Below are 27,121 nucleotides of genomic sequence, written 5' to 3' on the forward strand. Positions count from 1 at the left end.
CTTGGAATATGTCATTGGTAACAGAGACCAGCAGGAGTTAGAAACAGGGTAAGATAATGGGTAATTGGAGCTGAAGGGATACAGACTGTGCAACAGGACTAGATACAAAAACTCAAAAGTGGACAGCACAATAATACCTAATTGTAAAGTAATCATGTTAAAACACTGAATGAAGCTGCATCTGAGCTATAGATTTTTTTTGTTTGTCTGTTTGTTTGTTTGTGTCTTTTTTTTTCTTTTTCCTTTTCTTTTTTTACTATTATTATTATTTTTATTTTTTTCTCTATATTAACATTCTATATCTTTTTCTGTTGTTTTGCTAGTTCTTTTCCTAAATCGATGCAAATGTACTAAGAAATGATGATCATGCATCTATGTGATGATGTTAAGAATTACTGATTGCATATGTAGAATGGAATGATTTCTAAATGTTGTGTTAATTTCTTTTTTCTTTAATTAATAAAAAAAAGAGTTAACTATAAATACTGTAATGAATTAACACAGCTTATTACGTCATAAAAATAAAATCTATCAAAAATATGGTTCAAAACCTCCGCCAAGTGTGGGCCACGGTGACTCAGGAGGCAGAGTTCTTGGCTGCCATGCCAGAGACCTGGGTTTGGTTCCCGGTGCCTGCCCATACAAAAACAAAAGAAAACCTCTGCCACTATAGTTATTGCTGTACTAACAAATTACTATCAGAAATGTAAAACCCAAGTCAGGCAATCTGAACCAAAAAGACTAAATACGAACTACTCAATAACAAAAAAGCCAAATAGTTCTTTTTTATTAGCTACACTAATTTTCTGTCTTTCAAGCCAATTTTATGAGGTAAGAAATGCATCTGTAGATCCATATGCTTTCTTCCCAACACTAAGGAAAGTAATTTCTACTACTGAAAATATTAAAATAGCTTCAAGGATTAGGGCAATCTAAAAATACATGGGAATTACTGTTTCACAATAATTTTTTTTTAGCCTCTACTCAGTGCAGCTTAAAACTAAAGTGACCTACTTCAGTCTATTGAGTATTTTCTTAGTAATTAAACCATAGAAAATGAAAGGAGAATACAAGGGTTTTAGTACTTTCAGTTAAAAAAAAATAAACCTAAGAGCCCATGTATTTAACTATATGGCCTCAACAAACATAAACCAGCATATTTGCTTAAAAATTAAGAGATAACAGTGTCCCATTAAAATGTTTTCAAATTCTTGATATTCTCACAAGCAGTGGGGACAACCAAAGCAATAGGCTGAGCCCCCAATCTTGGGGTTTGTTCCTATGAAACTTAACCCCACAAAGGATAGGCTAAGTCTAGTTAAAATTAGGCCCAAGAGTCACACCCAAGAGAACCTCTTTTGTTGCTCAGATGTGGCCTCTCTCTCTCAGCCAACACAACAAGCAAACTCACTGCCCTCTCCCTTTCTACGTGGGACATGACTACCAGGGGTGTGGACTTTCCTGGCAACGTGGCACAGAAATCCTAGAATGAGCTCCACTCAGCATCAAGGGATTGAGAAAACCTTCTTGACCAAAAAGGGGAAGAGAGAAATGAGATAAAGTGTCAATGGCTGAGAGATTCCAAACAGAGTCAACACGTTATCCTAGAGGTTATTCTTATGCATTAAATAGATATCACCTTTTTAGTTAAGGCATAACAGAGAGGCTGGAGGGAACTGCCTGAAAATGTAGAGCTATGCTCCATTAGTCATGTTTCTTGAAGATGATTGTACAATGATACAGCTTTTGCAATGTGACTGTGTGATTGTGAAAACCTTGTGTCTGATGCTTCTTTTATCTACCTTATGGACAGATATGTAAAACATATGGATTAAAAATAAATAAATAATAGGGGGAACAAATGTTAAAATAAATTTAGTAGATTGAAATCTGAGTAATAAATGAAAGGGAGGGGTAAGGGGTATGGTATGCATGAATTTTTTTTCTGTTTTCTTTTTCTTTCTCTGAATTGATGCAAATGTTCTAAGAAATGATTATGATGATGAATATACAACTATGTGATGAAAAAAAGAATGTTCATATTGTATGTTGATTGGTTTTATTAATAAAAATTCTTTTAAAAATGTTCTCCTTTAATAGAATCTGGTTTCAAATATTTCATTCACAACTGCTGTAAAACCAAGATAAGGATATCGAAACAAATGGAATTTAAACTTACATAAGAGGTATTTCATAATTAAGAGATGCATTTAGAAATCCAAAAAGCATTCGCGAGAAATTTATTTGTTGTATAACCTGTCACCACCACTTTTTACAAGTGGTCATGAATGAGATTCTATACTATGCAGAACGAATGAAGCAACTGTGATTGAAAATATTCAACAGGGTGGCGCAGCGTGATAGTGGGGGGGGGGGGCGCGAGGGCGAGCGAGAGCGTGAGTGAACAAAAATAATACCACGAAATAGATTTTGTATGCAACTGGTAAGAGGATCGGCTACTCGGCGACGTGGATAAACACGGGCAAGCATGCACTTGCACCGACTCATAGCCTATAAAACCCGAAGAGCCACAAAATCTTGAAAGTAGGAACCTAAATAGTTTACGATTTAATTATCCATCGGGTTAGTCTTTCACCACAGATAAAACTCTTGAGGTCTAAGGCACCCTTGGAAACTAGCCAATACACACTCTGCAGAAGCTCAATCCCTTTCTAGAAAAGCAAACGCTGACGCGCAAATCACAGGACGGGAGGAGAAGGAAGTAGATGAGTGGATTCAAAGGAGAGTACAGGGGTGGCACCTGTAAAGCGAAGAAGACATCTCGGGTTAGGTAGAAAGGCTGGGGCTGCCTCTCTGGGATAAAGGGCTGGACCGGTCAATCTGAAACGCCTGAGTTCGAGATTTGGGGCCGGAGAGACCCAGGAATAACTACGGGGTGGGGTGGAGGCGGGGGTGAGAAGGATGCTTTGGGGACTCGACTGTAAAGAGAGGACACTAAGGGGAGGTGAGGGAATAGTAGCGATCTGCAGACTCTTCCGGGGCGGAGAAAACAGAGGCAAGGTTGAGATAAGGGGACCAGAGAAGTGCAAGGAGCTGAGGTGGAAGGAACCCACAGAAGGAACCCCAGTCTCGGAGCGCCCAGGTGAGGAGAGGGCGGAACCTTACCTGATACTCCGGGTATTCGAACATGTAGCTCATACTGCACTTGTTCTCCTCGAAACCGAAAAAGACATCCCACAGTCCCAGGGTCGCCATAAAGACCATAAAGACATAAAACGCCAGGTTCCAGAGGTTGACCGAATGAAGAAACATGGTGCCGCCGCCGCGCGGCCAGGAACCGAGAGTGAACAATCAAGAAAACCTTGGGACTCCGGGAGGGAGCCGAGCCTGAGCATCGCGCGCCTGCGCGGACGCGAGGCCTGCCAGCGCGTCGGTCGCAGAGTGCGCCTGCGTGCGGCCGGGCCGTGGCGCCCCCTGTCGGTTTCTCAGTGAGCTGAGAGAGAGCGTTTGCAGCCGGAGTGTGAATCTGAGGAAAGAAAAAAGGAAAAGAGGGGTGGGCTGCGCAGGAGAGTGAACGGAAAAAGGGGGAGGCAAGGAGAGGAAAAAGGAGGAAGGCGAAGGGAAAGGCAATGAGAGGCAGGATTGAGGGAAAGAAGAGCAGAGGGAAGACACAGGGATGGGCCAGGCGCGGGAGTCCTGGAGGGGAACAGGCGGTAATGTTTAGACCGGGTCTTGGATGGGTTAACCTAGAGAGGTGGGATGAACGGTGCTGAGAGGCAATTATGATGATGAGCCGACTGGGCGAGAGGAGAGGAGACATCAGAGCCCAGAGCCATCAGTTGTCACATCGCAAACACCTCTCTGCAACAGTTTAAAATCCTTTCCGGTTTAATTTTGAAACGCCTCAGGCCTCCGCAGTTTCGGTTTTCCCAGCGGTGCATTCGCAGCTGTCTGGACCGGTTGGTTTGAAGAGGGAGCAAATGGCTCCCCGCCCCACTTTGATCGCAGATTTTGGCATAGTAGTCAACACCGCTTAAAAGCACCAATTCATAAAAAACATAAGCAGGTCGACAAAGTTCAGGTCTTGGTACAAGATGAAAGCCTAAATCAGGAAAAGAACCTTTACTCTTTTAAAAACGTTATCAAAATTCCCATTAACAGTGCGATCACCAACAGGTTTCTTCGTGATAAGGTTGATAGTAACTTGGCTTTCTCCCCCAGAACCTCAACCTCTTCGGTAATTGCTTTTATATTAACGTGAGGAGGCAATTTAGCTCAAGCTTCCACTCAGACAGTCCAGTTACTTAATTCCTTTTCATTACTTTCAGTTTGGTTTTGCACAAAGGACTGGATAAAAAGCAGCTCAAAAAATCTTTTATGATCACGTGTAGCAGCTTCAAAACAATGGACTGATAGGAGGTATGACAAGGTATTCGCTCTGAAAAGCTGAATCAGCAACAGTTGGGGTGTGTGGTGGGTAGCTAATTGCAGAATTCTTAGAATTGTTTTTCGCACTGACCGAATTTTATTTCACTTGGGCTGATTTTCCTTTATTTTTTATAAGCAAGAAGTTTGGGTATGGTACATAATATCAGAATTTTACATTAAAAGGAAGCTTATAGTTTATCTTGTGCAACACTCTGATATTTAGATCAAGAAAACATCCAGGGGGTGCAAGGGCAGCTAGTTTAGTGGTAGAATTCTCTCCTGCCATGCGGGAGAGGTGTGTTCGATTCCTAGTCCATGCACTTCCCAAAAAACAAGCAAAACAAACAAACAACAACAAAAACTAACAAATGGTGCTGCAATAACGGGCTAATCACATGAAAAATTAATGAAATGTGGCCCCACCACACAGCATACAAACAAAAAAAAGAGGAGACATTAAAAAAAACCTCCAAGGCTTTGGTCACATAGCCCACTTGAGTGTCCCTGGAGAGTGTACTTATTCAATGGAATCATTTCAGAGCTTGTCTTCTTAAGGGATGAAGAGGCACATATTGGATGCAGGGGGCAAAGGTTTTAATTTCCCTAAAAGACTATAGCATAGAAACTAGCCTTGAGGCCTTGGCCCAGTTTTCCCTTATGATATATTTAAGGAAAATAATTAACCCAAACATTTCTCAATTACCATAGGTGCATCCTCTAACAGAATAGAATTGAAACTGGTCATTTATTTCCATTTTATTAAAAATCAAAGTCATTCTCCTCCCAAATAATCTTTATTGAGTTTTCAGATGATGAAAAATTACATTCATCCTATCAGCTAGATTCACCTTTTTATCAAAAAAGGATAGAAATCCTTTGCTTCCCTCACAGCATTTCTAGCACAGTGCTATGAATACAGGATCCTGAATAATATTGCAATTGAAAATTAATTAATTCACTCAGGAAGTCTCTGGAGCTATCTTTCTCCCTCTGTAGTAATCACTGGAGTGAATACTCAGGGACTAAACATTTCCATAAAGGTAATATATGCATACTTATACTTTTGCCTATTAATCACCTGCTCTAGGATGAAATGGTTTCCATGGAAAATTGGGAGTATCCAAATAGTAGATTATTATCTCAGCTTTGTTCATAAGATTCAGATTTTAAAAAGCTGTACACAATAGTGGAGAGATAATTGGAGTGGGTACACAAATAGGGGAGATGGATGCTGGGTTGCCAAAAACAAATGCCTGCTACATTTACCATGTGCCATAATACTATACTAAATCCTTGTACATGCATCACTCATTTAATCTTTCCAGTAACACAATTGGGCTAGTACTATATTCTAATTTTATAGATGAGGAAAATAGATTATGGAAGTGTTAAATAACTTGCCCAAAGGCATACTGCTATAAAGTGGTATCACACCAGGTCTGTCTGACTCTGGAGTTCGTATTCTTACCCACTGCATTAAGAGACAGACTAGTAGACAAGGTTTACCCAGATTTAGATACTTTAAATAGTCTAAACTACAGTTCTTGATTTGGGCTTTAAAAAAAATTGTATAGAAGGAATCACTAATATCCTCTATCTTAATTCTAGAGCAGCGGGTCTCATAGTGTGATCCCCAAACCAGCAGCATTGGCATCACCTGGGAATCTGCTAGAAATGCAAGTTTTCAGTCCCACCCGAGACTGAATAAAGAAGAATCTTTACGTGTGGGCAAATAATCTGTGTTTTCACATGTCCTCCAGGTGAGTCTGGTTTATGCAAAAGTTTAAGGAGCACCCTTCTAGAGGGAGTTGGATGTGAATGTTGTTTAGGTCTCCTCCTACAGAGAGTTACAACAGCTCAGGAGTCGGGGGCATGTGGAGTCCATGCCTCAGTTATTCTTCCTAGTCCTGTGTTGTTCCACAGTGACTTCTCCATTGAGTCCTGCTAGCAGATTGTTGTCCTTAAAATTTCGTGGGCCTTATTGCTATGCTTGCTGCTGGGAGCTCTCAGACTTCTGCAGCAAAAATCTATTGCTACATTTTCTTCTTTTCCTTCAAATTTATGTTGCTTTCTGCTTCTCCTCTTCTGGTTCTTTCCATTTCCCTCTTTTCCTTCTTCTTGCTGCATTTTTCCTAAGTACACTGTGCTCTGCATGACACAGTTATCTTATTCTACTCTCTTCTCCTCTTCTGCTCTCCCTCAAAATGAGACTGGCTATTAATTACTCCTCAGTAAACTATCATTTTGGCAGTGCCTCTATCTTTTTATACTTTCTCTTTTCTGAGAACAAGAATCATTGGATTTCTGAGTAAACTGAAAATGCTTCAAGGATTGGATTTATATAGAATTTACACTGGTTACCCACTGTTATGAAAACTGATAATCCTCCAAGGCTATCACCTACTTTTACATGTCATGTCAGCACTCTTTACCCATGAGTGCTCCCTAATTGTAGGATGAAGATGTAGATGATTGAGGAAAGGTGACAGGCAGGTCCATAGCAGCATAGCTTGGGGCTCTGAGAGATGCCAGCACCTGACCACAACAGAATGCTCTGTAGCCAAGTTAACCATTTTTAGTTCCTCATTGCTGTCTCTCTGCCAGCTCCTACCAGCTCTTATCTGTGCTCTATTCTTTAGACTCTGGGTCTCTCCTGTTCCTCTGTTCAGACTAGTGTTGATTTGGATCCTAACCTTCTTTTGCTCCTTACTCTGCTTTTGTACCTGCCACCTCTTCAGTATCTGTAGTCAATATGACCTCTATTTTTGGATTCTTTTCACTGACTGCTTGAAGGGACCATCTCAGCACCAGTTATAAGACAGAAGGAGGGTATACCACCTTCCATCTAGATAGACAGCAGGGTAAGAGAATGTACAAGTCAGGAACAATGAGTAAGAACTTTTGAGCTAGATTGTGCAGACACAGGCATCAGCACCTACATGGCCACCTAAAGCCATGTGACCCACTCACAAGACACAGAAAGAGAAATAACAGAAGACTGAGAATCAGGCTAGCCCCTCCGAGACAGACTCCTTGCTGTTCAAAGAACCTTTCTGTTCAAAGAACCAAATGGTTATTAATCACACAGAACCTCTCACAAGGGAGCTCCTGGACTTCAGGTAATGTGACCATTTGAATTGAGGGTTTTGAGAACAGTATAGCCAGGAACGTTTCAGAGTACTCACTTCACCACTGGCCTCTGCAACACTCAGGTATTTCATTTCTCGAGGGCTTTGAAGTATAGCTTTGGCAGAAGGTAACTGTCCAATAGAGAGTTCTTGAGAGGTGCAACAGCAACTATAGGTACTGCACCCGTCCTTGCAATAGCAGAGAGGGAAAAGGTCACACAACTTTAGGAAACCCACCAAACAGTTCAAAATCAACTGCCCACAGAAACTCTATCCCTTCACTAAAATATGCCTCCCTTGGAGGGGCTCCCTAGCTCCTGAGAAAATGCTTGTACTACCTTTCTGCTGCCTGCAAGTACATTAATCTCTCTTTTAGACCTCACACTTATTTTTCATTAAGTAAACGTTTCTGTATTTCTATTTTGTGTAATATACTGTGCTAGCTCCTTTGACAGAAAGATGATTCATATAAAAATCACTGTGTTCAATGAACTGCTCATTTTCCCTTTTGGTCCCAGGAAAATAAAAAAAAAAGGGCAAGCATTATTTTTCTAAATAGGCAAGGCCTACGAAGTTCATAGTAATAATAGCTACTTTTTTTTCACTGTCTATTTTACACCAACTGCTTTACACAAATAGCTGCAATCTTCCCAACAATCCACAGGGTAGAATTATTTTTCCCATTTTGCAAATGAGTAAACTGAGGCTCAAAGAAATTAAGTAACTTCCCAAATCATAAAAATAGTCAGTCAGAGGTAAAATACTGAACCAGACCTCCTTACATTATGTTATTAGCTGGGAAAGATTTATTTCTGAGTTTGAACTCCTTGGAGACTCCTGCTTCTTACCAGATCCTAAGTAATTCAGCATTAAAAAGCTAACTAATCAATGAAAACAAAATACCTGTGGTAGTTTGGAAGCAATGTATCCCAGATAAACATGTGTATCCCAGATAATTCCTGTGGAAGTTACTTACCCATGGCAAGTAGGACCTTTTGGTGAGGTTATTTCAGTTAAGGTGTGGTCTACTACAACCAGGATGGGTCATAATATTACTGGAGTCCTTTATAAGCAGAATGACATTCAAACAGAGAGAGTGAAACCACAGGAAGTAAGAAGCTGAAGGTCAATGGAACACAGAAGAGTGACCAGGAAATGCTGCCATGTGAAGAGCAGCCCAGGATGATGGATCATTAGCAGACAGCTCCCAGTGTCTTCAGGGAGAAAGCATCACCTTGACGATGCTTCAATTTGGACTTTTTCCTGGCCTCAAAACCATGAGCCATTAAATTCCCATTGTTTAAGCCATCTCATTGCATGATATTTGCTTCAGTAGCCTAGGAAACTAAAACAATAACCAAAACAATTCTTCCAGGAAATGTCAATTTGTTTCCAGTTATTTTCTTTTTTACTGAAATTGCATCTTAAGGAGGCATTTGTCCCTCAAGTATAATGGAAATCATTTGCTAGCTATCTTTTTAGTGTAAAATCTAAGAAAATCTGATTTTTTTTTTTCCTCAGTGGCCTTACATCAGAACCAGGGAAAGTATACATTAAGAATTTTGTAGATGAGACACTAATATAGTAAGAAATGTAAACAGAATGTTGTGCAGGCTCAGCTATCTGACACCATTCTATAAATGTTCTAACATTTGAATGACTATTACTTTAGTCCCTAGCCTACTGGGATCATCTTAAAAGGATACTTAAGATTCTTAAAAATCAATAGCATTTATATTGCACTAAAGTTCATTAGAGAGATTTTCTGTATCCATATATGTTTGAACAAGCTTCATAAAATATATTTTTAAATTATTTAAATGACTCTATTAATGAAATTAATCATAATACCACATCAAACAATGTAACAATGTTTCACATATGAACAATCATACTAAATTGAACTCTGGTTCATTTAACTAAAGTCTGAATTATATTTAAAGCCTAAGTTTATCTGCTAATCTCATCACTAATCACATTTCTTGACCAATATCTAATGAGTTTGGAAAATCAGAAAATCCATGTCAGCTAATGTTGACACTCACATACATAGCATATTGGGTCTAGAATGCTAAATTAGAGATCTTCTGTGCAAGGAGTCAGTAAATTATGGCCAGCAGGCCAAATCTTCCCTGCAACCTGTTTTTATAAGTGAAGTTTTATTGGTGCCAGGCTCATTTGTTTACATATTATCCATAGATAATGTGCTATAATAGCAGAGTTGAGTAGTTGAATTGTTGCAATGAGACCTTATAGCCTACAGTATTTATCATCTGACCCTTTACAGAAAGTTTGCCAACCTTAGATTTAGTCCAACCTCCTTAATATTTGGATGAGGACACTTTACTTCCACATCCTTCACTAATATTTCACTAGGCCTCATCAAGTTCCACACTTTGCTGTTAATTTTAATTAATAGCAAATTTTGCTTTAGGCCAAACTCACTACCTTTTCCTATTTGCCTTACCCTTCTCAAGTCAAATACATGTTTGTTTCACATATTGTTGAAGTTTACTTTAACATAAAATCTCTGCCAAGCTAGTTTTTAAACTAACATTCTATTCTCCAATTCTTTTTCAAAATCTTTTTCAAGTATTAAAAGTTGTTTCTGGGCAGGCAATGGTGGCTTAGTGGTAGATCTTGCCTGCCATGCCGTAGACCTGGGTTTGATTCAGGGAGCCTGCCCATGTAAAAAAAAAATTGTTTCACAGTCAATAGTCTACCTTTTCTATTAGTGCTTTCAATAAAAATGTATTTGGACGTCACAAATTTTGAATTTCATAGCAAATGTAGCTAAAATATTTAAAGTATAGGGTATTGTTTAATATATTCTGTTTTATATTCAGAAGATATTCTTCACCCTTGTGAAGGAATTTTGCTCTCTCTCTACAAGCAAACCAGCATACAACCCAAGAGATTAAATTGTTTACCTAGTTTTGATAGAAAGTGACAGCACAAACAGATTTAAAAATCTGAGTTGCCAGACTGAGGCTATGTTGCCTTTCATTTTGCAGCAATGGAGAATAGACTGTTGAAAAAAGGATAATTAGGTTGAAAATCCTTATTTTGTTTTTGATGATCTTTTATTCTCTGTTTCCTTGGAAACAGAGCTAGAAGCCACGGAGTTGCTGGCATTATGCTTTCTCATTTTCTTTTTAAGCTTTGAAGCATCAAAGAAAAGGTAAGATTTTATGATGATAATCTGTAGAATCAGAATTAAATTTTCAAATAAATTGAAATCAAATATCTATTGGATGCCTATTTCATATAAGGCTCTAGAAGGTACAACTACCAAGTTTGAGAAAGGGCTTTAAGCCAATTGAGTGGAACAAATTTTAGCTTTTATGAGCCAACCTATTACATATTTAGGATATTTTTTTTTAAAGATGAAATAAGCTTATCAAAATGGTGGAAGGGTAGGGCATTAAGACCGGTATAGCTTAGTGAAATCAATTCTAGAAAATAACTAGATTTCCCAATTCCCACACCAGATAGCATGATTCCTTTTTCCTGTGTACAACAAATGAGTAATATGAGGGTGGTTACCATATGTTGAAAAGACAGTTTTTGCCTCCAGTAACTAAAACAAACAAAAATTTAGGGGAGCTTAAACATATCCACATTCTTTTAACTGGCAAAAACCTAAACTTTTGTTTTGTATGAATACCCAGCTTAACACAAAAGCTTTCTTTTTTTTTTTGAAATATATGATAAACCACAAAATCCACAAAGCTTTTGAACCTGCATACTTCCTTCCAATAACAGTATTCATAAAGGGGAGAAGAGACAGAGGTACTACCAAATAATGGAAGAAGGAAGAAATTTACGCTTGGGTTTGGAACACAGCCAGGCATTTATATTCTTTATACTCAGAACACACAAATGATTACTTCACAATATGTCTAAAATCTGTCAGTCCAATTCAGCACTACCTTCAAAGGTCAGAAAACCCCAAGTTTGAAATAAAATCAGCTTTTTTATATTTAAGGGATTTATATCCAGGTAAAACTCAATTTTTTCTCAACATTATTCCCAACTGCCTAATAATACCAGGAATGTGTTAGTTCCCAAAATCAAGTTATGGCTTCTAAAAAACTAGGTCAGAGTTCTATTTATTTAAATGCTACATTTAAAGATCTTATAAGAGTCATCTCTTCTATGAGGTCTTCTTAGGTCATTCTTTATCTATCTGCTATTTAAAATTTTTCAGCATTTTTATTCCTTCATTATTACTGTTTTACACTATGCCCTTGTAAAAGTATATTCCAACTAGTATATAAACTCTTTGAAGCTATAAGAATTAGGTTTTCTCTATTTATGACAGTGTTTACAAACAGAAATATTCTGATTGACATTTACAAAACCACTAGAAATCCAAATTCTTTCACCTACTGGGGTAACAAATAGCCAAGTAACCAAAACCCAGATTCCTTGAAATCCAGGTAATCAAGTTATAAAAAATCCATTTATATTTCTTACTAAACTTAGTGATTTCTTAAATAGAATATATTTGATACATTAGCATATTTTAAATTTTATTATACTTTATATAAGCTTTATTACCAGGTACATTGCTCAGTTAGTTCATGTAGCGTAACCTGTCTAGTTAGGCTATTTATGTTTTAATAATGATCTGATTACTACAGTTACCACTGCAAGATATTATTGGAAAAAATATATATTAACACACATAATAACCTAGTCTGTAGCATGTTTTGTGCTTACCATTTCTAAACTCCAGGCCCAGTAAGAAAATAATTCTAGACCACATCTCCCCATCCTTCTACCTCGCCCTCCCCCTATAACTGCTTTAGGTTATGGTTATAACCTACGTGGTTAGGCCTTAGGTTATAGGCCTAACCAGTGATAGGTTGCATAGACAGAATGCAGCCTGGCTTGTGGAACTTTGAGAGTTCCTATGCCCTTCTTTAACATTTCCAATTATTAGATCATTTTACTAAAAGCTGTGACCAGGACCATTGGAAAAGTTCTTTGCTTTTTCCAGAGGCAGCCCTGGTGCAGTTTGCTGCTGCCTTAAGGAAATTCCAGGGGTGGTTTCTTTTTAATGTCAGGCTTGTATACACAAATTACAAAACTAAGGTTTTGAATCTTGCCATTCAAAGAGTTTTCTTTCTTTTTACTCTTAATTCAGAAGTACCAATTTATGTATTTATTTCAGGCACCTAATTATTTCTAAGTAGTTAAAATAGAGCTCTTTAAGAATTTTCTTATTAATTTGCTATTACCATCCAGAGATATGAGAATATACATTGAAAATGCATACAGATACAAATAGAAAATCAGCTACATAAGAAATAGAAATGCAGAAATACTTTTGTGCGTGACAAATAAAGGATTGAATATGTTTTCTTACCCCATTTCTACCTTTTTGAAGAACAGTTTTAACTGTAATATCTTTAATTTCAACTGTATTGGTAGTATTTTCATTTTAAATCATTTTGAGGGCCAGATTATGTTACAGAGATAAAACCCGTTTTTCATAGACATAACCAAAATCTTTCCAATTTTCAATACAGCCCAAAGGTTCCCTTTTGAAAAGAATTTCAATACTCAGTAACCAATACAAATGCAGGAACATGTCAATCAACAAGTTTAAACAAACACTTAACAATTATTATATTTAAATAACACACCAATTAATAACTAGACCTAACACACCAACTAACAAACAGGCATTAAATGCTTTAACACACTGATTAACAATTAAACAATACCTAGGTAACACACCAGCTAACACTTAAATGGGACTACTTAATTTCATTAAATACCAATTAATTGTTGGATTAGGTTACGCCTTCAAACCCTGTATAGTATGCAAAAACAGAAGGTGTAGAGGTCAGAGCAAAGGGGATCATTGTGGAAGCGTGACCCAGGCCTAGGTCAAGGAGACTCAAACTGTCTATTTATTCCCCAATCCACTTTTACTCTGATGACTCACTCACCTAGTCAGATATCTGGAAATGGAACTGGAGATGGTTTCTCTCTTTGAAGTTTTTTTTAAGGCACCAAAAGTCTGGAGTGCTAGCAGAACAGAGAAATCCTGGTTGCTGAGCCTCTAGACTAAATTCAGTCCAGTGGCCACAAAAGGCTCAGTTACCTTGCCTACTTGCTCTGCCAGGGTTCCAGAGTTTCAGGCATTCATCCCTTCATGGTCACCAAATTGTTACCAGAGAAAGGTCATGGATTCTTTTGCCGGACACTCTCAATAACCAGTTCCTGAGACAACAGGGTTTCATAGTGAGAGTTTTTAATAGGTGTGTAGTAGGAGAATTAGATGGCCTATCAGCCCCAAATCTCTTTCCCATCCTTTTCTTTTGCATTTGATAGTGTAATCAAAATAGTTTTAGCATTATTTTTCTTTCTATTTATCCTGTTTGGTGTTCTCTGAGCTTCTTGCATGTGCATATTTACATTTTTTGCTAAGGTGCATGTGACTTGCTTCTTTTATGATACTCACTTTATTGCGGTGGTCTTGAACCAAACTCATGCTATCTCTAAGGTATGCCTATATTCTAATTTTGTCTCCATGAGCTTGCATATTCCCTGCTTTTTTTTTTTTTGTAATTACCATGGGGCTTAAATTTAACTTTCCAAATTTATAGCTTTCTCATTTGCTTTGATACAACTTAACTTCAATAGTACATACAAACTATATTCTTATACGCCTTTGTTCCCCCATTTATATGTATTTCTTGTTACAAATTACACGTTAATCTTTATGAAACCAAATCCACTTTTATCATTATATTTTATGCATTTGTCTTCTAGATACTATAGAAAGTGAAGTTACAAATTAAAAATAGTACTGCCGAGCTATATGTTTATCAGCTAATCCTTACCTGGAACTTTGAGTAACTCTGTGACATCTAAGACCCAGAAATGGAGTACTGCAGTCCTGAGTTTCTCTCTCTGTATATATATGTATCTAACATATATACAAAGCAAAGAAAGAATAACAGTTAAAGTAACTGAATAAGAGACCATAACTCAATTAGAGTTTAAAGTACAGCCAGTCTGGCTGGGTGTGCATGTACTCTAGACCTTCATTTACTTTATGAGACCACAGACAAAGAGGTTTATCATGTCTGGAACCTAAATTTTCTGTAACACACAATCTAAATCAACCTGTCAGGATAACTCATTTAAACAACCCAAACTCCTGGAGTCCAGAACAGGAATGAGGCCTTGTAATTATGTATAGCTTAATGTAATACTTGGAAACAGACTATGGTGGGCTGATAATTAAAGAGTATTGGTATAGTCCCTTGAGGGTCCAAAGGGAAAAATATTTATTTTTATAGTTCAACTATTAAACCTTCCCATCTGGGAAAATCCGGATATCCTCTCAACCACTGGGAACTCCCAAGAAAATAGGTCAAACCCTTGATTTTGAGGCTTGCCCTTATGAAACATTTTTAAAAATACATTTTTATTAACAAATCTTCACACATACACAGTCCATACATGGTGTACAATCAATGACTCACAATATCCTTATGAAAAGTTTTTGTAATGGAGAAGCTAAGCCTACCTATAATGAGGTCTAAGAGTTGCTTCCAGGAAACCTCTTTTTTTGCTCAGATGTAACCTTTCTCTCTCTAAGCCTCTCTGCAAGGAAAATCACTACCCCTACTACATGGGACATGACATCCAGGGGTGAACATCTCCCTGGTGATGTGGAGGTGATCCCCAGGGATGAATCTGGCTCTTTGAGCATACTTAGGATGATTTTTTTTTAAAGTCTGTTATGCCCTAGGTCTGGTATTCCTCACTGATGTTTTCAAATGATTTAATTTTCTCCTTTGCCTTGGCCATTACTTTTTGTTTCTTTGTATATTTTGTAAAGTTTTGTTGAAAGCTGGACATTTTGATATTTTAATGTGTTATTTCCAGAATTCATCCTTTGATGCATGTGTTCCTTAAGTTTTTAAATATATTGTTATGTCAGAACTTTTTTTTTTTTTGTAAAGAGTAACATGTATACAAAAAAGCTATAAATTTCAAAGCACACTACAACAATTAGTTGTAGAACAGATTTCAAAGTTTGGTATGGGTTACAGTTCTGTAATTTAAGTTTTTTTTTCTTCTAGCTGCTCCAAGACACTGAAGACTAAAAGAAATAGCAACATGATGATTCAGCAATCATACTCATTTGTTAAATATTACCTTCTCTGTATAACTCCACCATCTCCTTTGATCTTTCTTCCAATGTGTAGGGTTATTTGGGTTATGCATATTCTAACTTTTTTATGTTGGAAGGGGCTGTTGATAATATGGGATGGAGGATGGAGCTAGTCAATGTTCTGGAGAGGCTGGCCCTTCTGGGTTTCAGGATTTATCTGGACTAGGAACCCATCTGGAAGTTGTAGGTTTCTGCAAAGTGGCCACAGTGCATGGAACCTTTGTAGAATCTCAGATAAAGTCCTTGGAGTTCTCTAGGGTTGGCAGGAATGACTTGATTGGGGTTTGACAGACCATGATAGGTAGCAATGTCTAGTTGAAGCTTATGTAACAGTACTCTCCACAATAGCCTCTTGACTCTATTTGAATTCTCTCAGTCACTTATTTGTTACACTTCCCCCTTTTGGTCAGGATGGCATTCTTGATCCCACAGTGCCAGGGCCAGGTTTATCTCTGAGAATACATTGCCAGAGACACTTTCATCCCTGGATGTCATGACCCATGAAGGAGGGAGGGTAATGATTTCACCTGCAGAGCTGGGCTTAGAGAGAGAGAGCATCTGAGCAACAAAAGAAGTCCTCTGGGTGTAATACCTAGGCATAACTACAGGTTCACTAAGCTTCTCTGCTACATAAAGAAGCTTTACAAGAGCACGCCTCAAGAACAAGGACTTGCCTTCTTTTAGCAATTCGGGGTACACTGCCCTTCCAGATAAATTTGCTTATTGGTTTTTCTATTTCTGAAAAGTAAGTTGTTGGGATTTTGATTGGTATTGCATTGAATCTGTAAATCAATTTAGGTAGAATTGACATCTTAACTATATTTAGTCTTCCAATCCATGAACACGGTATACCCTTCCATCTATTTAGGTCTTCTGTGATTTCTTTTAACAGTTTCTTGCAGTTTTCTTTTTATAGGTCTTTTGTCTCTTTGGTTAAATTTATTCCTAAGTATTTTATTCTTTTAGTTGCAATTGTAAATGGAATTTGTTTCTTGATTTCCCCCTCAGATTGTTCATTGCTAGCGTATACAAACACTGCAGATTTTTGAATGTTGATCTTGTAACCTGCTACTTTGCTGTACTCGTTTATTAGCTCTAGTAGTTTTGCTGTGGATTTTTCAGGGTTTTCGACATATAGTATCATATCATCTGCAAACAGTGATAGTTTTACTTTTTCCTTTCCAATTTTGATGCCTTGTATTTCTTTTTCTTGTCTAATTGCTCTGGCTAGAACTTCCCACACAATGTTGAATAACAGTGGTGATAGTGGACATCCTTGTCTTGTTCCTGATCTTAGGGGGAAAGTTTTCAGTTTTTCCCCATTGAGGACGATATTAGCTGTGGTTTTTTCATATATTCCCTTTATCATTTTAAGGAAGTTCCCTTGTATTCCTATCCTTTGAAGTGTTTTCAACAGGAAAGAATGTTGAATTTTGTCAAATGCCTTCTCTGCATCAATCAAGATGATCATGTGATTTTTCTGCTTTGATTTGTTGATATGGTGTATTACATTAATTGATTTTCTTATGTTGAACCATCCTTGCATACCTGGGATGAATCCTACTTGGTCATGATGTATAATTCTTTTAATGTGTTGCTGGATTCGATTTGCTAGAATTTTGTTGAGGACTTTTGCATCTATATTCATTAGAGAGATTGGTCTGTAGTTTTCTTTTTTTGTAATATCTTTGCCTGGTTTTGGTATGAGGATATCGGCTTCATAGAATGAATTAGGTAGCTTTCCCTCAGGACTTGCCTTCTTGACCAAAAGGAGAAAGACAGAAATGAGGCAAAATAAAGTTCCAGTGGCTAAGAGATTTCAGACAGAGTTTAAGTAAACAATAATTAATAATCCTGGAGGTTATTCATATGCACTATATAGATATCCCTTTTCAGTTTATGGTGTATTGGAATGACTGGTGGGAAGTACCTGAAACTGTTGAGCTGTGTTCCAGCAGCCTTGATTCTTGAAGATGATCATAAACAATATAGCTTTTACAGTATGACTGTGAGATTGTGAAAACTTGTGTCTATTGCTCCTTTTATCCAGTATATGGACAATGAATTAAAAAAATGGATTAAAAATAAATAAGTAGTAGTGGGGACAAAGGGTAAAATAGATTGTGTAGTTGGAAATACAAGTGGTCAATGAGAGGGAGGGGTAAGGGGTATGTATATATGAGTTTTTTCTTTTTTTTATTTCTTCTAGATTAATGCAAATATTCTAATAAATGATCATGATGGTGACTATACAACTATGTGATGATATTGTGAGCCAATGATTGTACATCATATGTGGAATGTATATGTGTGAAGATTTATCAATAAAAAATATAAAAAGATCAAGGGCTTGGCCTATTGACTTGGGAGTCCCTAATGTATGGGATAGTATCAGGGGTTTGGGGTTTCTCCAGTAGTTCACTTTAACAGTTCCTTATTTTTCTCCCATCCTTCAACTGACTATGCCAATATTTTTTATTATCTACTTAGCATACTCTAGGGTGTATCTGGGCATTACATTAAACTATACAGGATTGAAGGTCCTCCTTCCATTCTGGGTTCCCTGTGTTTGGGTTGTTTAAATGATCTATCCAGACAAATTGAGCTGAATTATATGCTACAGAAAATTTAGGTTCCAGATGAAATAAACCTTTCCTCCTTTGCTCAGAGAGTAGATGAAGTTCTAAAATACAGATGAATCTGAATTCAGATTCTGTAATCTGAATTACCTTAATCCAGACCTGATTGGCTTCATTCTTATCTCTAATTAAAGCCTGATCTCTTTTTTAAATTTCTTTAACAGCTGTTGTATGTGGCAATGCTGACCTTTAGAACTGCAGAACTCCATCTCTGAGTCTTGGGATACAAAAAGTCCCAGGGAAATACCAGGTTACACATATATACTGCAGACCCTCAAAATCGAGAAATAACAATTATTGCTCCAAACTAAACGTGACTGCTACTTATAGCAGCTTACAATCTAGACCCTAATTTTCTTACAAATATTTTCTAAGTGAGACTATATATATTTACTCTTTTGTTTCTGGCTTATTTTGTATCACAAAACGCCCCACAGTTTCATTCACAACATTGCATGCTTCCTTCCTTTCTGTAACAGCACAATATTTGATCATATGTATACACCACCATTTACCATTGTCCTTTTCTGTCAGCGTATCCTTCAGTCACCTCCATCCATTGGGCATCATGTGTAAATACAGAACTTTTTCTATATGCCAGGAGCTAAGAGAAAGAGAAGGAGGGGAAGAGGAGAACAACGTCAACAATGATGAGGAGCAGGAAGAGAAAAAAAGAAAACACCTTTCCCAGTCTTTGCAGATTAATCTGTGCATGTACTCTCCTTCATGGTTTAGCTATACAATGAGTTAGATAATAGCTGTAGGCCAAAGCGTATAGTCCTTTCACTGTTTTCTGGAACTTTGAGAAAGATGTTCCTGACAGTTCTTGTAAGTTGTTCAAAGTTTTTGTTGGGCTAAGGAGCCCTAAAATGTATCATTCAGCCATTTTGATTGGGGCAGGGCTGAATGGACCCTTTTTTGATTATGTATTTTGGATAGCTTCAGGTAGCAGATGCCTTTAGTTACTACCATTCATCCTTTCCTTCTTTCCTCATGAACTGAACTGTTCTGTCCACTTAGCAATGTGCTAAAGGGAAGATCAGTCCTAGTCCCATCTCTGTGAAGATGATGGTGTTATTATTCCTCATTGTTATGTGACAAAGTCTTGTGACTCAATTCTGGCTATAATTACATCAGGGAAAGCTTTCAGAGGACATAGAGGAAACCTATTCTTACTTCTAAAAGGTTCATACAGGAAGGAGGTATGGTGGCCTCTTCTCCTGCTGGGCATGTTTATGCCTGAATGTGTAGTGTGATAAGGAGCCGCCATCCTGCAAGTAGGAAGGGAGCAGGCCTAATGCATGTAAGGACAGAAGGATTTTAAATTCTGAAACCTTAATGATGTCACTGAGTTGCTTAAATTAAGCAACCCTAAATGCATCTTGCCTTAGGACTCTGTTACTGGTGATCATAAAATTTCCTCCTTTTGTGGCCTATTTTAAGTTAGAGTTTCTGTTACTTACAGACAACATTATACTAACATTCACCGATATGATACCAATCCTTTGAAGGGGTGAAATATTCAGAGGGGATTGCCAAGGGGCATGAAAAATCTTTTGATGATAATTGTGAGCCATTGATTTTATAATATAATTGGACTGTGTGTATACGAATATTTCTCAATAAAAATATTTGTAAAAAGTAAAAAAAAAATTACAAATCTGTCAAAAAATCATGATGAAATTTAGAAACTCTAGAGAATTGAACAACAATGAAAATATTACATAAATCATATGGGCAGCTAAAATGTTACTTAGAGGTAAACTTATTGCCTTAGATGCTGGCAGAAGAAAATAAGAAGGGCTTACTATTATTAATCTATTAGAAAATAGAGAATAAGTAATGAAATAGAAGAAAAGAAATAAAGATAAAAACAGAAACTAAAGAAATTGAAAATACACATATAACAGGAAGGAATAACAAATAAAAGTTGTTTCCTTATGCAGACTAATTGGCAAATTTCTGGCACACCTAACTAAGGGAGAGAAAAAAAGGAGTAAATATCAGAAATGGAAAAGGGAACAAGATACTGTAGATATTAAAAAGATTAAAGGATATTATGATCAATTTCTGACCAAGATGGAGTAACGAGAACCCTTTTTATCCTCCACCTTAAAGAACAACAACAAAAACAGACAAAATATATGAAATAATGATTTTCAAGACATTAGACATCAGGCAATGAAGGACAGTGATCTCTAAGAGACAGGAAACAAATGAGAGCCCAAGAATGCCCCAACTTACTACCTTGAGAATTTCCAGGCCATGGTGCAGGTTGGAGTCTGGCAGGTTCTCTCAGTTGCTGTGAAGTCGCTTTTCCCTAAGCAGACAGAGCTGAGAGTCCAGAGAGTCCAGAGACCTGGAGTTTGATGGCAGAGTACAGGACTAGAGAGAGCTGCACAAAGAGAGAATTCAGAATATCTGCACACGAATGTGAGGTAGCTGACTGAAACTAGAGAAAGGAACATCAGAAGGCATTAAAGGAAATTGCCAAGAGCTCACAAGGAGCCGGAATCATGCCTGCTCCCACCAGCCAGTCTGGAAAAACCTTATACTTCACAGGGTATAAGGTTTGGAGTATTCAGAAGAGATTACAAAGGAACATGAGAAAACTTTAGAAAGTGATGAATGTACTCATTATTTTGATTATTATGTTGGTTTCATGGCTGTTGACATATGTCAAAACATCGAATTGTGCACTTTAAATATGTGTAGTTTATTGTCTGTTGAATATAATGCAATAAAAATTTTTAAAACTGTAAAAAAAGAAAAATAAAGTCTGGAACCCAAATATGCAGTAGATAATACAGTACATAATATTTGCTTAATAAATATTTATTAGTTTCTTTGTATGAATAACTTTATAGAATAAATTTGAACATTTATATGAAATAGATAAATTCCTAGGAAAATACAATTTACAAAATTGGCTCAAGAAAGAGGAAGGATCAGCTTTCCTATATCCATTAAAGAAATTAAAACAGAATTGTTCCAGGGAGAAAAGCACTGGTCCCAAGAAAGCTTTGACAGGGAAATTTTAGCAAATATTCAAGGGGAACAAATAAAAGCAAAATATAACAAGGTACATGTGCTGGTTTAAAAGTATTATGTATCCCAGAAAATCCATGTTTTAATTCTGATCCAGTCTTGTGGGGGCAGCTGTTTCTTTTAATCCTAATTCAATACTATAAGGCAGAAAAATTTTTATTAGATTATGTCCACAGAGATGTGGCATGCCCAATTGTGGGTGTGACCTTTTGATGAGATGGAGATGTGAATCCACCCATTCAAGGTGGGACTTGATTGTAGTTTACTGGAGTTCTTTAAAACAGGAAACATTTTGAAGAAACAACAGAGCCCACAGAGAAAGAGTTGACACAAACTTCAGAGCAGAGCTGACACAGATACTGACACTTGGAGAACAGTGACAAATGTTTGGAGTTGCCTGGAGCTTAGCATATGTCACCATGAGATGTTAAGCAAGCCAGAACCTGGAGAGAGCCAAAGGAAGACAAGATCGAGGCCAGCCCTAGAGAAGAAGTGAGGAACCCTCACAAGACAGATGTTGAAAGCAAGGGAGGAGCAAGGCACCAGCAGATACCAGCCATGTGACTACCCAGCTGACAGAGGTGTTCCAAACCCATAGGCCTAACTGGAGTTAAGGCATCTTTACCTGGATGCCTTAGTTTGGACATTTTAATAGGCTTAGAACTGTAAACTCATAACTTATTAAATTCCCTTTTTAAAAGCTGTTCTAGGGCAGGCCATAGTGGCTCAGCAGGTAGAGTTCTTGCCTGCCATGCCAGAGACCTGGGTTCAATTCCTGGTGCCTGCCCATGCAAAAAAAAAAAAAAAAGCCAAATAAAAGCTTTTCTAGTTCTGATGTATTGCATTCTGGCAGCTTGCAAACTAATTAAGAATAAATCTATGTGTTCAATAATCACTATATATATATAAAACATACTAAACTAAAAAATTAAGGTAGGAATAAATCCATATGTTTAATAATCACCATCAATGTAAAACATATTAAATGCAAAAATTAAGAGAAAAAACTCTGACTGTAGTAGGAGAGTATGACAATTACTTCAATAATTGATAGACAAAACAAAATATCCATAAGACTAAAGATGATGTGAACAATATAATACCAATCCTTACACAAAAAGCTCCAAAAATAGAAATAAAGGAAATATTCCTCAGCTCATTTTATGATGTTAGGATACTGTTCTAATTTGCTAGCTGCCAGAATGCAATATACCAGAAACAGAATGGCTTTTAAAAGGGGGAATTTAATGAGTTGCTAGTTTACAGTTTTAAGGCCAAGAAAATGTCTCAATTAAAGCAAGTCTATAGAAATGTCCCATCAAAGGCAGCCAGGGAAAGATACCTTGGTTCAAGAAGACTGATGAAGTTCTGGGTCTCTCTCTCTCAAGTGAGAAGGCACACGATGAACACAGTCACAGTTTCTCTCTCATCTGGAAAGGCACATGATGAACACGGTGAGGGTTCCTCTCTCATCTGGAAGAGCACATGGCCAACAGGGCATCATCTGCTAGCTTCTTCTCCTGGCTTCCGGTTTCATGAAGCTCCCTGGAAGGCATTTTCTTTCTTCATCTCCAAAGGTCACTAGCTTGTGGACTCTCTGCTTCATGTGCTGCAGCCTTCTATGCTCTCTTTGAATCTCCTTCATTCTCCAAAATGTTTCCTTTTTTATAGGACTCCAGAAACTTATCAAGACCCACCCAAATGGGTGACATGTCGTCACCTAATCCAGCTTAACAACCACTCTTGATTAAATCACATATCCAGGGTGATGATCTGATTACAGTTTCAAACATACAGTATTGAATAGGAATTATCCTGCCTTTATGAAATGGGATTTAGATTAAAACATGGCTTTTCTAGGGGACATACATCCTTTCAAACCAGCACAGATACCTTGAAATAGAATCCAGTGCAAAAAAAAAGGAAAATTACAGCTCAATCTTACCCATAAGCATAGTTGCAAAAATTCTAACCAACAGTTCTTTCAATAATTAAAAAGATAATAAATTGACTAAATTTTTTCCAGAAATGTAAGACTGACATAACATTAGAAATATATCAATAATAGTTACTGCATTAACAAATTAGAGGAAAAAACTATATAATTATTTGAAATAATGCAGAGAAAGATATTTTATAAATTTTAATATTCTATTTAAAAAGAACTCTTAGCAAACTATGACTGTAAGTAACTTGTTTAATCTGATAAAAGACTTCTGCAAAAAAAATCTAGGGTATATCACATGTTTAATGGCAAAATGTTGAAAGTATTTCCTTTAAGATAGGGAGCAAGACAAGAATATTCAGGACCATGAATTCTATTATATCCTCTATCTCATGACAAAGATGTTCACTATCAAGACTATTGAACGTTGATTCAGAGATCCTAGCCATAGTGGAAAGATTAGTACAAGAAATATATGGCATGAGAATCAAAAGGAAAAAATCAGAACTGTCAATTATAGAAAGTATTCTTTTCTATATGAAAAACCCAAAAGATCTCCAGATAAACTATTGGACTTAATGAATTAAATAATATTGCTGGATTTAAAAGGATCAACATGTAAAAAATTAATTATATCTCTAAATAAAAGAACCAACTAGAATAAGTAATTTAAAAAGTACTATGTATAATAGAAATAAAATACCTAGGAATAAATATTGACAAAATAGGGATAAATCTTTATGGGAAATTTAAGACATTTTATGGAAAGACTTTAAAGACCACCTAAATAAAAGTGGAATATCATGTTCATGGATAAAATAAATGGAAACACAAATGGAATATAAATATATTTTTAAATACTCAACTTTTTAGTATATCAGAGAAATGTAAGATAAAATTATAGTAAAACACCATTAAATATCTACCATATTCACAAAAATTAAGAACTTAGATAATACCAAATGTTGGAAAGCAATTGCAACCCTTATATAGTTCCATTGGAAATGCAAATCAGTACAACCATAACCCAACATATCCACTCCAGTTCATAGGATGTGAGTTCTATTAAAGAAATGAATTCTTACTTCAATCATATTGGCTAACATATCTCAATAATTTATGACCTGTTTTTTTTTGCTTTGTAAAGATCTTTTATTGTGTTATACTTCAAAATATTTGAAAAGAGTGCATAAAACATAATAGCACAGTTTAAAGCAGGATATAAATGGGTACCCATGTACCTATCGCTCAACTGAAGAAATAGAACACAACTAGTGCCTTAGAACCTACTTACATGGCTACCCCCTTCTACTCTACCGTCACACCCCATTTGGAATTTTGCATAGCTTGTTCTTTACTTTATTATAATAATATTAACATATGTATGAATTTCTCTAAACAGTATATCATTTAGTATTGTCTGTTTTTATTAAATTACTTCATACAGTACATATTCTTATTCAAATTACCTTTTTTTTTTCTGACTCAACCTTGTTTTTTAGATTTTACCTTGAGGATGCATTTAAGGGTAGTTCATTCATTTCACCATGGTGTAGTATTCTATTGTATAAATATACTATTTTAAAATTATTACTGGCCACTGTTGATGGGTATTCAGGTGGTTTCTGTTTTTTTACAGTTACATCTTAGACATGTCTCTTAGAGTGCATATGCAAGAGCTTCTGCTTTGTTCCTTACTTCTGAACAAGTCTTTATTTGGGTCTGTTTGAAAAACAGAACCTAATACGAGGGCTTGGGAGCAGATAATGATGTATTTGGGGAGTGATTGCAGGAAGCAGGATTGTGAGACAGAGAAGGAGGAAAAGCCAATCAAATACATGTTATTGAGATCTTCGGTGTAGGCAAAAGGGACTGAATGACATTAGAAAGCTCTGAGGAAAATAGAGCATGTCTCCCCTATATTCACCTGATTGTACTTTGTCACTATATTTGTCCCTTCCTCTAACCAAACTATGTTTTTGTTATCTTTGAACAGTATGTCCTCAGTATGTGGCATGTATAAGTTAACTAAATTTTTGCTGAATGAATGAAAGGAGTAGTGTGTGAACAACTGAATATGGATATAAGTGTGACTAGAGCCAGGAGATAGTAGGTGACAAAAAAGGGAGAAAGAAAGGAAAAAAGCATGGAAATAATCTCTCTATAAATCTGTCTGAGATTAGATTTTCCTTATTTTTATATTCTTTCCAAATTACCAAACTGCCTTCATTGAATTTTACTTGAATCTTTAAAAAAAATTGTTCTTCTTCAGGTTATCACTGAATAAATATATATCAGGTTATATCTACTGGGGTAAATACATACCACTCCTGTATTTCCTGCTAGTGTTTTTTTAAAATATGTATTTTTATTAATAAATATCTACACACATACAGTCCAATCATATTTTACATTCAATGGCTCACTATATCATCACATATAGTTTTGTATTCTTCACCATGATTATTTTTAGAACATTTGCATCACTACAGAAAAAGAAAAAAGAACTCATACATCCCATACTCCTTACCCCTCCCTCTCATTGACCCATAGTATTTCAATCTATCCACTTTTTACCCTTTATCTCCCCCTATTATTTCTTTTTTATCCTTATATATTACTTTTTACTCATCTGTCCATACCCTGGATAAAAGGGGCATCAGACACAAGGTTTTCACAATCACACAGTCACATTGTAAAAGCTATAAGCTTATACAGTCTTCAAGAATCAAGACTACTGGAGCACAGTTCAACAGTTTCAGGTACTTCCTTTGAGCCATTCCAATACACCATAAACTAAAAAGGGATATCTATGTAATGCATAAGAATAACCTCCAGGAAGACTTCTCGACTCTGAAATCTCTCAGCCACTGAGACTTTAGTTTGTCTTATTTCTCTCTTCTATGCTTTGATCAAGGAGACTTTCTCATTCCCATGATGCCAGGTCCCACATTGCCAGGGAGATTTACACCCCTGGGAGCAATATACCACGTAGTGGGGAGGGCAGTGAGTTCACCTGCCGGATTGGTCTAGAGAGAAAAGCCATGTCTGAGCAGCAAAATGGGTTCTCTGGGGGTGGCTCTTGGGCTGATACTGATAATTAATCAGTGGGCTTAGCTTCTCCTTAGTCCTGCTAGTGTTTTGAAAAGATAAATGGGGAATAGGAAAGATGGAGATTGGCAGATGGAGATTTATTACTAATAAAGAAGATATTGGAGAATGTAGCTTATGTCTGTATGCAATACTGAACTCCAGAATTAGACTGACACACCCACTCAGGCATGGACCACAGCTAGGTGGCCTGCTTACAGTGGGGATGGCTCTTGAACACTTGTGGGCTGGATACATGGCTTCTTTCTGTGGGCAGCAGTTACCCAATAGCATAGGGGGAAGAGATAGAGCTTTGATTGCCTAATTCCTCTTCCCAAATTCATGGTCAGGGAGATACTTCTTCTCTGCAGCAATAGGGATAGAGAGGGGTTAGGGGAATTACGATAATTAACGCCCCTTCACATGGAAGAAAACACTAGGGGTGCAAAATAAGTTGTCTCAGCAAAATATCTATAGTTAAGTTATAGTTAAGACAAGACAAGTGACCCAAACGGTACGGTAATTTTTGCAGGGAGGCATAGTCAGCATGTAGTGCAACTTACACTACAGCAGTAGGTGGATTTCTCAAGGTTAGTGTCACTGTAATCAGGCAGGTTCAAGTTCACTGTAGAATAGAGAAAGAGGCCAGAAGTTTAAAAAACAGTGTTTACTTTCACAT

General features: G+C 36.9%; 1 protein-coding gene across 1 annotated transcript in view; it reads right to left on the reverse strand.

Moving 5' to 3' along the window:
- Positions 1-3,363, reverse strand: part of PGAP1 (post-GPI attachment to proteins inositol deacylase 1) — a 128,947-nt gene extending 125,584 nt beyond the window's left edge. Inside the window, exon 1 of the mRNA XM_077154537.1 lies at positions 3,127-3,363. Within this exon, the coding sequence (XP_077010652.1) occupies positions 3,127-3,273 (147 nt within the window). The 5' untranslated portion in view covers positions 3,274-3,363. The remainder of the gene's footprint in view (positions 1-3,126) is intronic.
- Positions 3,364-27,121: the final 23,758 nt, after the last annotated feature.

This window comes from Tamandua tetradactyla, chromosome 3, assembly GCF_023851605.1.
Source record: "Tamandua tetradactyla isolate mTamTet1 chromosome 3, mTamTet1.pri, whole genome shotgun sequence".
NCBI classification, from domain to species: Eukaryota; Metazoa; Chordata; class Mammalia; order Pilosa; family Myrmecophagidae; genus Tamandua; species Tamandua tetradactyla.